The sequence below is a fragment of the Phyllopteryx taeniolatus genome, chromosome 6 (genome assembly GCF_024500385.1).
Source record: "Phyllopteryx taeniolatus isolate TA_2022b chromosome 6, UOR_Ptae_1.2, whole genome shotgun sequence".
NCBI classification, from domain to species: Eukaryota; Metazoa; Chordata; class Actinopteri; order Syngnathiformes; family Syngnathidae; genus Phyllopteryx; species Phyllopteryx taeniolatus.
Window position 1 is genome coordinate 1,278,795 of NC_084507.1, and position 12,136 is coordinate 1,290,930.

At 42.3% G+C, this 12,136-nt stretch overlaps 2 protein-coding genes across 2 annotated transcripts in view; both read left to right on the forward strand.

Moving 5' to 3' along the window:
- osbpl10b (oxysterol binding protein-like 10b) overlaps window positions 1-5,047 on the forward strand; it is a 64,456-nt gene extending 59,409 nt beyond the window's left edge. The window contains 1 exon segment of the mRNA XM_061777025.1: window positions 4,070-5,047. Within this exon segment, the coding sequence (XP_061633009.1) occupies window positions 4,070-4,114 (45 nt within the window). The 3' untranslated portion in view covers window positions 4,115-5,047.
- A 137-nt stretch (window positions 5,048-5,184) lies between these two features.
- LOC133479709 (gamma-glutamylcyclotransferase-like) lies at window positions 5,185-11,611 on the forward strand. Its single transcript, XM_061777026.1, is given in 4 exon segments — window positions 5,185-9,325; window positions 9,328-9,514; window positions 9,620-9,752; window positions 11,243-11,611. Coding segments are annotated over 4 exon segments (633 nt in total). The 5' UTR covers window positions 5,185-9,135; the 3' UTR covers window positions 11,366-11,611.
- Window positions 11,612-12,136: the final 525 nt, after the last annotated feature.

Below are 12,136 nucleotides of genomic sequence, written 5' to 3' on the forward strand. Positions count from 1 at the left end.
ACCACATCCAATCGAGAGGCGGGGTCGGGCCCAAGAGCCCATCCGAGAACGGCTCAGTGGACGTGACACCTCCCACACCAAGGAGCCAAGGGTTGTCCACCGGCCCCACCGAGGCGCCCCGAAAACCGGCCACTCGGAGAAGGCCGCAGGGGCCCAACCCCACCCAACAGCCAACCCCACCCACACCACCCCACGCGCCCAGCCCTCCAACGCCCGACCCCCACCCACCCCCAGGAGCGCGAGATGCCCCTCACAGGAGCACTGCCATGAGCCTAGTTAAAACCCACCTTCCTCCCTGTTACCTTGACTGCCAGGTCCCCGACTGACAATCTACCCTTTGTATAAGTGGCCCCTGATGGTGTGGTGCATTAAAATCTGGAGTGGCCCGTGAAGATGGGTGGTGGGGCAGGTTAGCACACCCAAACCCCCACCCCCCACCCACTCAAAATCCACTGTCCTCCAGAGATATTGTAGGTGTGTGTAGTGCATAAAAAGAAAAGGGATGAGTGTGTGTGTAATGCATTAAAATCTATTGACGTACTGAAACCCGGTCCGACACCCGCATTCTCCAGACCCCTCACCAGCCCCCCAAGAAAACCCTGAGTCTGTGTGTGTGTGCCCGGATTTGATTAGTGAAAAAATATTTACAGTGAATTGTGTGAGTATGTGCTAAATGAGTGATTAAGAGGCATGGCTCCTGCAGTTCAGGCCCATCCGGCGGGACAATCACTGTGAGAGAGGACCACAACATCCAGCCCTGACCCCGGGAATCCCTCCCCATTCCAGCCAGCACCTGCTACCCGCCCCAGAGTACGGGAGGAGGAGCCACCCCCAGACCAGGTAGGGAGAAGACCCTACAGCAGGCCTTATGGTCCGCAGTGGACCCCCACAAGAAGAGGAGGTGGTGACCACAGCCGGACGCAAGGTTCGGAGAGAATAGGAGGAAGCAGGCCCGTGGAGTGACGGGGGCAGCACCCGAAACGGGGGACCGAAGCGGACGCCAGCTAGCATCACCCCAACACCCGCAGAACATGGACGAATCCACAACCAATGCACACCAGGAGGCCCGCCCGGTAATTCGTCCATCCCCCAGAAGGAGTAAAGAAAGTCCTGCCCGCCCCCACAGACCGCAAGCACAGGGTCAAGAAGAGAAGATTCCCAATCCATAGATGTGTCCTTTCATCGTGCAAATCAGTCTAAAGTGTTAGAAAGAAAAAAAGTAAATAAATAAGGAAAAAAGGTAATATAATTAACCACAACAACCTCAACAACAAAGAATATAGAAGGCAACATTTGACTTTTACATTTACAATATAATATTGCTATTGTCTGATGGCACTTTACACAGGCAGAGGAATCAAAGCATGTTCAAGAAGGGTGACAAGCTATCTGTGTAATTATGTAATTGATTTTTTTTTCGTTCCGCAGATATTTTTCTTCTCATGCAATATATTCTATGATGAGATTTAGCCAGTGATTAATATTGATAGACTTAATTTTTCCATTCATTCATTTTCCGAACCGCTTATCCTCACTAGGGTCGCGAGTGTGCTGGAGCCTATCCCAGCTATCTTGGGGCGAGAGGCGGGAACTGGTCGCCAGCCAATCGCAGGGCACAGCAAATTTGTGAAGTACTGGAAATAGGAAAGACCAGTTAACTTTATCGAAAGCTTTGTCTGTGTCAAATGACATGATGATTGTTTTTAGATTTTTAGATTTCTGACAGGGCGGCACTGTGGACAATTGGTTAGAGCGTCTGCCTCACAGTTGTGAGGGCTGGGGTTCAATCCCCGGTCCCGCCTGTGTGGAGTTTGCATGTTCTCCCCGTGCCTGCGTGGGTTTTCTCCGGGCACTCCGATTTCCTCCCACATCCCAGAAACATGCATGGTAGGTTAATTGAAGACTCTAAATTTTCCGTAGGTGTGAATGTGAGTGCGAATGGTTGTTTGTTTATATGTGCCCTGCGATTGGCTGGCGACCAGTTCAAGGTGTACCTCGCCTCCTGGGCTAGGCTCCAGCACTACCGCGACCCTTGTGAGGATAAGTGGCTCAGAAAATGGATGGATGGATGGATAGACGTCTGACATTATTTGTGGAACTTCTACCTTTAATGAAACCGGTCTGGTCATAGTGGATTATCGACGGGAGTACCTTTTCAAGTCTCGCTGCAAGGGCTTTCGAGATAATCTTGACCTCTACATTAATCAGGGATAAGGGCCAATAATTAGCCAGGAGAGTGGAGTCTTTGCCTGGTTTTAGTAGTAATTTGATTGTTCATATGGCTACTAATTTGACCTTTATCTTTTATCTCCTTGACTCTTCTAAAAAATTGAGGCGCTAGTATTGACCAGAAGTGTTTAATGAATTCGACCGAAATTCCGTCCGGACCAGGCACTCTTCCTGATTGTGTATTTTTAATGCATTATGTAATACTGTGATGGTTAAAGGCGCGTCAAGACTATCTTTGGTTTCTGTGTTTAATTGAGGAATGTTTAGAACATTAAGAATAAATATATATAAACAATGCCCATAGAGTTTCAAAAGGATTGGATCAGGACTTTGTGATGGCCACTCCAAACATTGACTCTGTTATCCTTAAACCACTTTGTAACCAGTTTGGCAGTATGCTTCTGGGTCACTGTCAGTTTGGAAGACCCTTTTGCGCCCAAGCTTTAACTTCCTGGCTGATGTCTTGAAATGTTGCTTCAGTATTTCCTCATAATGTTCTTGCTTCATGATGCCATCTTTTGTGAAGTGCACCAGTCCCTCCTATAACAAACAACCCCACAACATAATGCTGCCACCCCAATGTTTTAAATTTGGTATGGTGTTCTCAGACTTGTAAGCTTCCGCCTTTTTCCTCCAAACGTAATGATGCTCATTATGGCCAAACGGTTCAGTTTAATTTTCGTCAGACCACAGGACGTCTCCAAAAATTAAGGTTTTTTGTTTGTTTTGTGTGTTTTTTTTTTCTTTTTTCTTTTGCTTCTTCTGGAGTAATGGCTTCTTCCTGGCAGAGTGACCTTTCAGCCCATGTCAGTACATTACTGGTTTCACTTTGGATAGTGACACAGTCTCACCACCTTCAGCCAGCATCTTCACATCTTCAGCATCTTTTGCTTTTGTTCTTGGGTTAATATGCACATTTTGGACCAAAGTGCTTTCATCTCTGAGACACAGAACCTGTTTTCTTCCTGAGCTGATGATGACTGGACATTCCCTTGGTGTTTGTACTTGGCGTATAATTGCGTATATCTTCCTGATATTTTGTCTTATTTCTTTTGGCTTTCCCATGATGTTACACACAGAAGCAGATTTTTTAAGGTGTGCCTTCAAATACATCTCAGGTGTATCTCTAAATAACTCAAATGTCATCATCTGCGTTTCCCAAAATTGTTTGAATACATAGTAATCTTAGTGTATGTAAACTTCTGACTTTGAAAAAAAATTATTGAAAAAATATCACAAAAAAAACTTCTGGCATTTAGCAAATACAAAATAATTTTCTGAATCCAATTTGACCTAAAACAGGAAAGCTTTAGTCTGATTTCATGTTAGACATTGAGAATTTTTATAACGTGTAGGAAAACTTTTGGTTTCAACTGTACATTAATGTTCATTAATTTTTCATACAATGTTAGTGTACTGGCCAAGGTCTTGAGGTCTAATGTCAGTATTGTCACACAAAAACTAAGGAACTCGTTCTATCTTGGAGCGCATGAGTGACGGTCGTCTAACGTACTTTTGCAGAGGTTGAGCTGGCATCTGTTATACATGCACACTGCACAGACTCTGTTTATTAAACTACTTTTGCTGTAATATACTGTAAGGATATTAACATTTAAAATGATAAATTTAACTTGGTTGGATATCTGGATTTGCAAACAAATTGTCAATTGCAAATTTAGTTTGTAATTAATAGGAGGAATTGTAACACAAGAAACGGGTGTGTTTTTAGCCAAGGTGTTGGATAAAATGGTAAATGGTCTGGTAATGGTAAAAAGGTATAGACAGACACACCTACAGTGATGAAAACAAACAGTATTTCATTTTTTTGGTGGGTGCACAGGGTGACGGTTGGGTGTACCACAACCCACTGTGGAAAGTTCATTGATCAGAAGCCATGGAAGCAGATCTCCATCCCAGGAAACAAGTGGAATGATCAAAGCAGAGGGTATGCCATTAAATAGCGAAGAGAGAAAGAGGACACCAAAGGCTTTCAGAAAAACTTAGGATCATCTAATTGAGTCTTTCACACTGTTGAGATTACTGTAAGTACCAGTGTAAATCAGTGAAATGAGACCCAGTGTGAGACCTTCAATATTTATTGTTCAAAATAACACAGTTGCATCACTATACAATATACTGTAGTGAAAACAACACTGCATAAGTGAGCAACTTTTCTGGTTGCATGCGTAAGTGCTTGTATGAATTTAAAATAAGAAATAACCCAGCTTGGTCTTTTGGTTCCACTCAACTCATCCTCTGGTGGATTTAATTAAAACATTAATCTCAGGAAAGATTACTCCACATTTTACAAAGGTTGGTTGAGGGGGAACACCTAGGTTTTGTCGCAATTTAAATGTATTTCCCCTCGTCGAAAATAGCTCACTTGCTTTGACTCAAGTCACATTCCATTCTTAATCCATAGATTTTAGTACACTTTTTAGCTATAACAGCATCAACTCTTCTGGTAAAGCTTCCCATAAGGTTTAGAAGTGTGTTTATTGGAATTTTTTTTTATCATTACCCCAGAGGTGCATATGTGAGGTGAAAACATTGATATTGGACAAGAAGTCCTCGCTCTCAGTCTCTGCTTTAATTCATCTCATTCAAGGTGTTCTATCGGGTTGATGTCATGACACTGTGCAGCCTCGTCAAGTTCATCGACACCAAACTCGCTCATCTATGTCTTTATAGACCTTGCTTTATGCACTGGTGACAGTCATGCTAGAACAGTCACAAGTCAAGAACACAGAAACACTCTTAAAGGCAATGTAGGTGTATAGGCACAGCCAAGTAACAATAAATAAAACAATCATGGGAATGCTGGTCAGTTTCTTTTCCTCCACTTCATATTCTAAGATGATTTTTTTTCTGAACAGCCTCTGTAACTTGTTTTAATTTGAAATGTGGACATTTCAGGGAAGTATGTAAGATTATTTATTTTTGCATTGATGTCTATTTGTATGGAGTGGACCTATTTTATTATTTCATGTTTGGGGCTATAATAATCAAATAGTATTTGCAGAAGGATATGTTGTGTTGAGGCCAAGTGTAACAGACAGTTGAGATCATTATGGTTGTTTCCTGTGGGGCTATTGTGATGTTCTTTCACCCACGACCTTCGACTTTAGATGCACTCACTACACCACTAAAGGGTCTTATGATATACTTAAATTCGGCAGATCGTCTCATTGAGGTGGGGCGGCAGCCGCCCCAGAGCAACTGACGGAGGGACAATAGACTGCCCGGTGGCGGTCGCGGGACGGGACACGGGTAGTGCGAAGCTATAATATGCAAAGATAAAATATCTTGTTTTAATAATATAACCTTAGGAGGTTGTTAAATTATTCATGGAATGAAGGTCAGGCAGCCGGAGAATTTCCCCACTTTTTAAACTCTCTCTGGCAAGGTGGGGAAAATGCGAAATAAACGTCACTTTTTCATGTTATTCCTGTATTGCCATATAATGTTATTTTCAGAATATGGTTTAGTATAGCAAGGCAGCTCCCTTGCTCCCAAACACAGCCTTGATGTAACCTCGATAAAGTTATACCTGCCGCCTCAGTAAACACTAAATACTGTAGCTAGAAATACTGCTACATTCCACATAAATTGTCAAACTTGACAGTCTCGACCACAGGTGTAAAACTCAAGGCCCGGGGGCCAAATCAGTTCATGTGGCCCGCGAAAGCAAATCATCTGTGTCAACTTCCATGATTCTTGCTCAAATTCTCATAAAATAATAACAATAAATAGTATCGTTGAGGCATTGCATGCATTTTCTGTTTACAGTAACTTGAACAATAGTTGAACAAACTATTATCCTGGACATCTGATTTCAAAACTAGGTATCCATAAATTTGTTGTGTGCATGTAATAATAATATGAGGTGACTAAACATTTCTATGGTTTCACAGTCAACGGCCCTCTGAGGGAAACCGTGACTACAATGTGGCCTGTGACAAAAATTAGTTTGACACACCTGCAATAGGGTGTCATCATTAAAATAATACAAACATGATCATGACCTGTGTTTTGTTGACTTTTGTTTTGATTAGATTTAGTTTTTCTCATATTTTGTCAAGGTTTTCCTGTTACATGATCACATCTTGCCTGCTCATTTGGTTTTTGTCTCCACCTGTTCTTGACAGCCTGCAAACATTTTTTTTTCTCCTTTCCTTCCTTTAATTACAACATACCTGACTGTCCGTGGTCAGACTGGGATGGTACGGATAAATTGCACTTCACTTTTTTCCTCAGCAGAATTTTGAGCTGTAGATCGTCTGGCAGATTGCTCGAGAATGTGACCGGAAACGACGTAGGCTAACTCTACTCCATGTATGGAGGGTAGGAACGTTGAATGGTAATTCTGTTTAACTTTATAGGCTAGTGGGCGGTGGAATTCAACACCCTATGTTGGCAGTATCTTTTGTATTGCACAAAGACAAACTGCGCATGTAAAACATTTGCAAGAGTCAATGCGAAAGCGTTGAAGCGTCCTAAATTGGAAATTGTGTCATAAAATGAGAAAACCAGAGATAAACGAATCAATTTTACTCATCATTTACTAAATACACTGGAACCTCGATTTAACAGACTAATGGGGGGGGGGTCGGTCGTCCATTAAATCTGACTGTCTGTTAAACTGAACTACTTTCGTGGCCTAAAAATACCAGTTGTAACGTATATTGCTTTTGGATAAAAACGTAATTAATTTTGGAAAAGAATACGCTGGAAGCAAACACCTGCGTTTACTCCCGGTTTAGTTCGACTTAAATTTAACGTTGGAATCGAACTATCTTCATCTTGTAAAGGGGCACCACGTCTCTTTTTATATGTGTAAAATTTAGGAAAAGTGACGAAAAACCTCGATCTCAGTCATTTAGAAGGCTGCTACATGAATGAAATACGAGTTCTAGATTACAACGGTTTCACCATGAAACTCAAACACACAAAACCGAACAGGAAGTGGAATTTTATCGAAAATGAAATTAAATCTAAAAGGGTACTACAGGGAAAACAATGTAGAGGGGCTTGACTACGAAAGGAAAACAATGGTAATAGAAAGGAAGAGAGCCATACATAAAGAAAAATAGCCAGGAAAACAATAGAGAAGATGCAAGTTAAGGGTTAAATACCGATGGGGCGTGTCTAAGGGACAGGAAGTGGAGAACACCACACCCATCATCTTGAATTTCGTCGACAATTGGGTTTAAAAATCATATAGCAATCTAAAAAAAGTACTCCCAACTTTATACTCCCACACGCTGAGGAAAGAAACACAATCACAAACGATTGTTATAACTCTCATGCAGGTGCTAAACTATTGTTCGTGGCACAATCAGTTTTTACAGGTTGATATCAGACATGCTGGCACATTCAGAAGGAGCAATTTCGGAAGGCAACCTGTAAAAACACAATCACACAGGCATCATGGTATATATTTAGAGAATTCCTGAAGGTTTGTTATGTTTATCACAAATATGGCATCAGATGATATAAACCAGGTGTCCTGTGTCTTGTGAAACCAATCTGGCTGGTTGAGGTTCAAGAGGCAGGAATGCAACAGTTTATCAGTTCCTGGGGTTGCCATTACAACCGGGCCATCGGGCGTCGTCACTTCACAGTAGAGTGTAAAATTATTGTTTGGCACTTTTTCATGGCTTAAATACACCCAGTACAGTACACTTCATCCAGCCAACCATTTTCTTCCGCTTATCCAAGGTCGGGTCGCGGGGGCAGTAGCTTTAGCAGGGACGCCCAGACATCCCTCTCCCCAGCCACTTCATCCAGCTCTTCCGGGGGCATCTCGAAGCCAGCCGGGAGACAGTCTCTCCAGCGTGTCCTGGGCTGTCCCCGGGGTCTCCTCCCGGTGGGACGTGCCTGGAGCACCTCACCAGGGAGACACCCTAATCAGATACCCCAGCCACCTCATCTGGCTCCTCTCAATGTGAAGGAGCAGCGGCTCTACTCTGAGCTCCTCCCGGATCACAGAGCTTCTCACCCTATCTCTAAGGGAGAGCCCCGACACCCTGCGGAGGAAACTCATTTTTGCCGCTTGTATCCGGGATCTTGTTCTTTCTGTCACAACCCACAGCTCATGACCATAGGTGAGGGTAGGAACGTAGATTGACCGGTAAACTGAGAGCTTCGCCTTTCGGCTTAGGTCCTTCTTCACCACACAAAGTACCGGTACAAAGTCCACATCACTGCAGACACTGCACTGATCCGCCTGTCGAGCTCCTGTTCTATTCTTCCCTCAGTCGTGAACAAGACCCCAAGATACTTGAACTCCTCCACTTGGGGCAGGATCTCACCTTGGTCAGATTGGTGATATTATTTCAAAAACAAAATGCACACTTTATTGACAGTATATCTGACTGGTCAAGTCATGTAGTTCAAGTCTAAGTCAAGCCAAGTCGAATCTTTCACAAGTTTTAGCCAAGCTAGTCACAAGTCATAAATCAGCAACTCAAGTCAACTCGAGTCTAAGTCATGTAACTCAAGTCCCCCACCTCTGCTGCCCGGCATGTTGCGGCACAACATGGTGCTACACTGAATGCGTGCAACACTACATTCAGACTTGCCTGTATACTGTATAAACCCATAGAAAATAATGGCATAAACATCTGCGATATAGCAGGGGGCGCAAACGATAAACTATAATTTAGTAAGGGTTCACTGTATTTCCATTTAAATGTCCTTGAACAATGACTATCCACAAGGCACACCGTGAACATCAACTGGGCGCAAATGCAGTGCAGGGGATTAGCATGAGAATAGTTTGTGAATGCTGGAAGGTCAGCAGTTCATTTCTATTCCACTCCAGCTTGCGCTCACCCACCTTTGCCCCATACTGCCTAGGACTCGGAGCTTGGACCCATTTCAGTCATCGATACCTTACACTGAATGTTCATATTAGTAACTGTCTATTTGACGCACCTCCTGGCAACTGGACACACCATGGAGGATAGCCACACCTTCTTGTACTTTGCATATGGTAGCAACTTGCTAAAGGAGCGACTGCATCTTAAGAACCCATCTGCAACATTGCACTGTGTGGCCAGTCTAAAGGTATGGTCAGCTACATCTGTGACACATCTAGTTTATCCTTGTACACAGACAAATCATTTCTGTTTCAGGACTATAAATTGGTATTTGGGAACTATAAAGGCCTCGCCAGTGAACGGTGGCATGGAGGTGTGGCCACCATAGAACACAGTCCAGGAGATGAAGTGTGGGGTGTGGTGTGGAGGATGAACAAGTCTGATCTGAAGTCTCTAGACAGGTGACTTGCCACCTCACAAGCAACTTCGACGCATTGTTAACATTTTCCTCATGAAACTGACACCCTGTAGTATGTGTTTGTATGTATTCAAATGTGTGCACACAGTCAAGAGAACGTCAAGTTGGGTGTGTACAGCCCTGTGGAAATATCGGTAAGGACGAAAGGCCAGGACCTTAGTTGTCGCACCTACTTAATGAACAGCTGCATGTATGCCCCACCATCACCACAGTACCTACTGGTAAGCATGCTTTTACTATATGTATGTTACTTTTGTACATGCAATTTCCCCCATATGCCTCACTCCAAGGCTGTAGGACCTCATGATTTCTCCTATACAATGAGAAAATAAAGCTAATAATGACAATGATTCCTTTAAGGACCTTCTTTTGTGCCGTGTGGCACCAACAGTCATACTTGAACAGAAAAAGGCCTTTCCCAAACTATCCCACAAAGTTGGAAGTATACAAACATCTGAAAGGTCTTGGTTTGCAGAAGAAATAAGATTCGGGTACAACGAAGGTGTCTCGTCCTTACCCCTTAACCAACAGATTGATCTCAACATTTAAGTCCGTGTGTAATCTGTGGCAAAACTACTTTAATGTTATTGCATAAATACTATCAATGGCATTTTGAAGTTGCCAAAAAGTTGCCAAAAAGCAAAAAGTATTCAAGCTTTAGAATACTGAATAAGTTACGATGGTATTGAAGAATATGCCGAAAATAGAATCTGTAATACATAGATTTAGTAGTGTAACATTGCTGCTTACCCTCACCCTTTTCCTCTACGAACTATCCGGAAAAAGGGTTCAATCTGCTTGCCCCCATCATCACCTGACAAATTTATCAACAAATCGGTCACATTGCACATACCTCTGCCGCACTCCATGTACACACAGTTTGTTTATGAGAATGCCAGATTGTTCTTCTGCACATTGAGAGCTCCGAATGATGTACTGTATACCTGAGAGAAGGAATGCAGATGGAGACAGTGTGGCTTTGTGACCATTGCTTTGTGTTCTACTGTACGTATGCATTAGCACACCGTATGGACTCCTTTGCTGTTGTGTTGGATCGCTACAAAAGGTGATCTTTGCTAACATGGTTATAACATGCATAAACAAAGGAATCACTAAGCACCACAGCTGTGAAACAATCAGATAATTTATGTCTGGAAAAGAGATTTCCCTATGTTTAATGTTAAGGTTTGTAGTATGTAAAGGTTTTGTAATTTTTTTTTAACTGTCCTGTTCAGCTGCATGGCCATGCATAATGGTGGATTTGTATGCCTTTTGTGCTTGAACAGCTTTACTATGTAACAGGGGAGTTTGAAATAACCCCTCTGTTTATGTTTTAATTAATATTTTTTTACAATTGCCCTGCGAATGACTGGTGATCAATTGGCTGGAATAGGCTACAGGCCCTTCTGTAAACATAAAGCAACATAGAAAATAGAAAATGGTCTTATGGATTTATAATACAGACATCACACTGATTCACAACAGAAATAACATGTTAACTATCTAGTTGATGCGGTAACACAGCTCAAAAGAATTGATTGGGTTATTGCAAAACAAATTAACCAGTAGGAAATAATGTAACATATCAGTTCCAGGGGCAAGGTTGTGCTATCAAAATATCTGTAGTAATTATACAGGCAATATTACGAATGCCAATTACACCAACTCGTATGTTTAAATCAAACGTGAAATATTCCCATTCCCTTTGAAGGTGATTGTTTTGGGAGCAGAGCAGAACAGATTGCCTAAGGACTACCAGGAGAAGCTAAGAGCGATCGAGACCAACAAATATGTGGGTCCTTTACCTCTGATGGCTGAGCTGGAGCTGGAGTGAGCCAGAGAAGCAGAAAGACAGGTCCTATCTGAGGCCTGATGATCCAGCAGCCTGCGTGTCCCCCTTTAAATGGACCAAAATCACCTACCCTAAAATCTAACGTATGTTTATGTTATCATGTTTCCTTATGCTTCCATAATAAGAAAATATATACTGCAGTTGTATTTCAGGTATATTGAGGATCCTCTAATTGTGAACTCTTTGCTGGATAAATAATTTGGTTGAAGAAGTTTATTAAAATATTTTATTTAATAAATTGTTTTATAAGTCTGCCTCATGTTTCTGAAGCGTACATGCAGTGAACATCGAGTCACTGCATGCTTTTGCTATGACCATATGCTGGATTTTGCTCTTCTCAGGTCCCAATATTAAAGTTTTTAGATTTTTTTTTTACTTTATAATTCCTGACCAGAATTTGCTGATTAAGATTCTGTCGCTCACTTTCTGTCGTCCGTTTCTGTTACATCCTACCTCATTCTCGCCTTCATCCATACACCCCAACCATCTCAGTTTGAACCTGACTTGCCCTTGTCGTCCATATCAAAAATACCTTCCAACCTCCTTCCCCGAGGTCAAAGAGCCTACGTTTGTCTTGTATCACTCATCAGTGCTACAAAACAATCATGGCTGACAACGTCTGTAAGCAAACTCGGTACATAGGCTTGCCATTCAAATGGTTAAACATGTAAACTGCTTCCTATTCTTCTCTGACGGAGACTCTCCGGTGGAAATGCTAACAAGTTACGTCTCCCATCTAGTGGTTAATAGTGC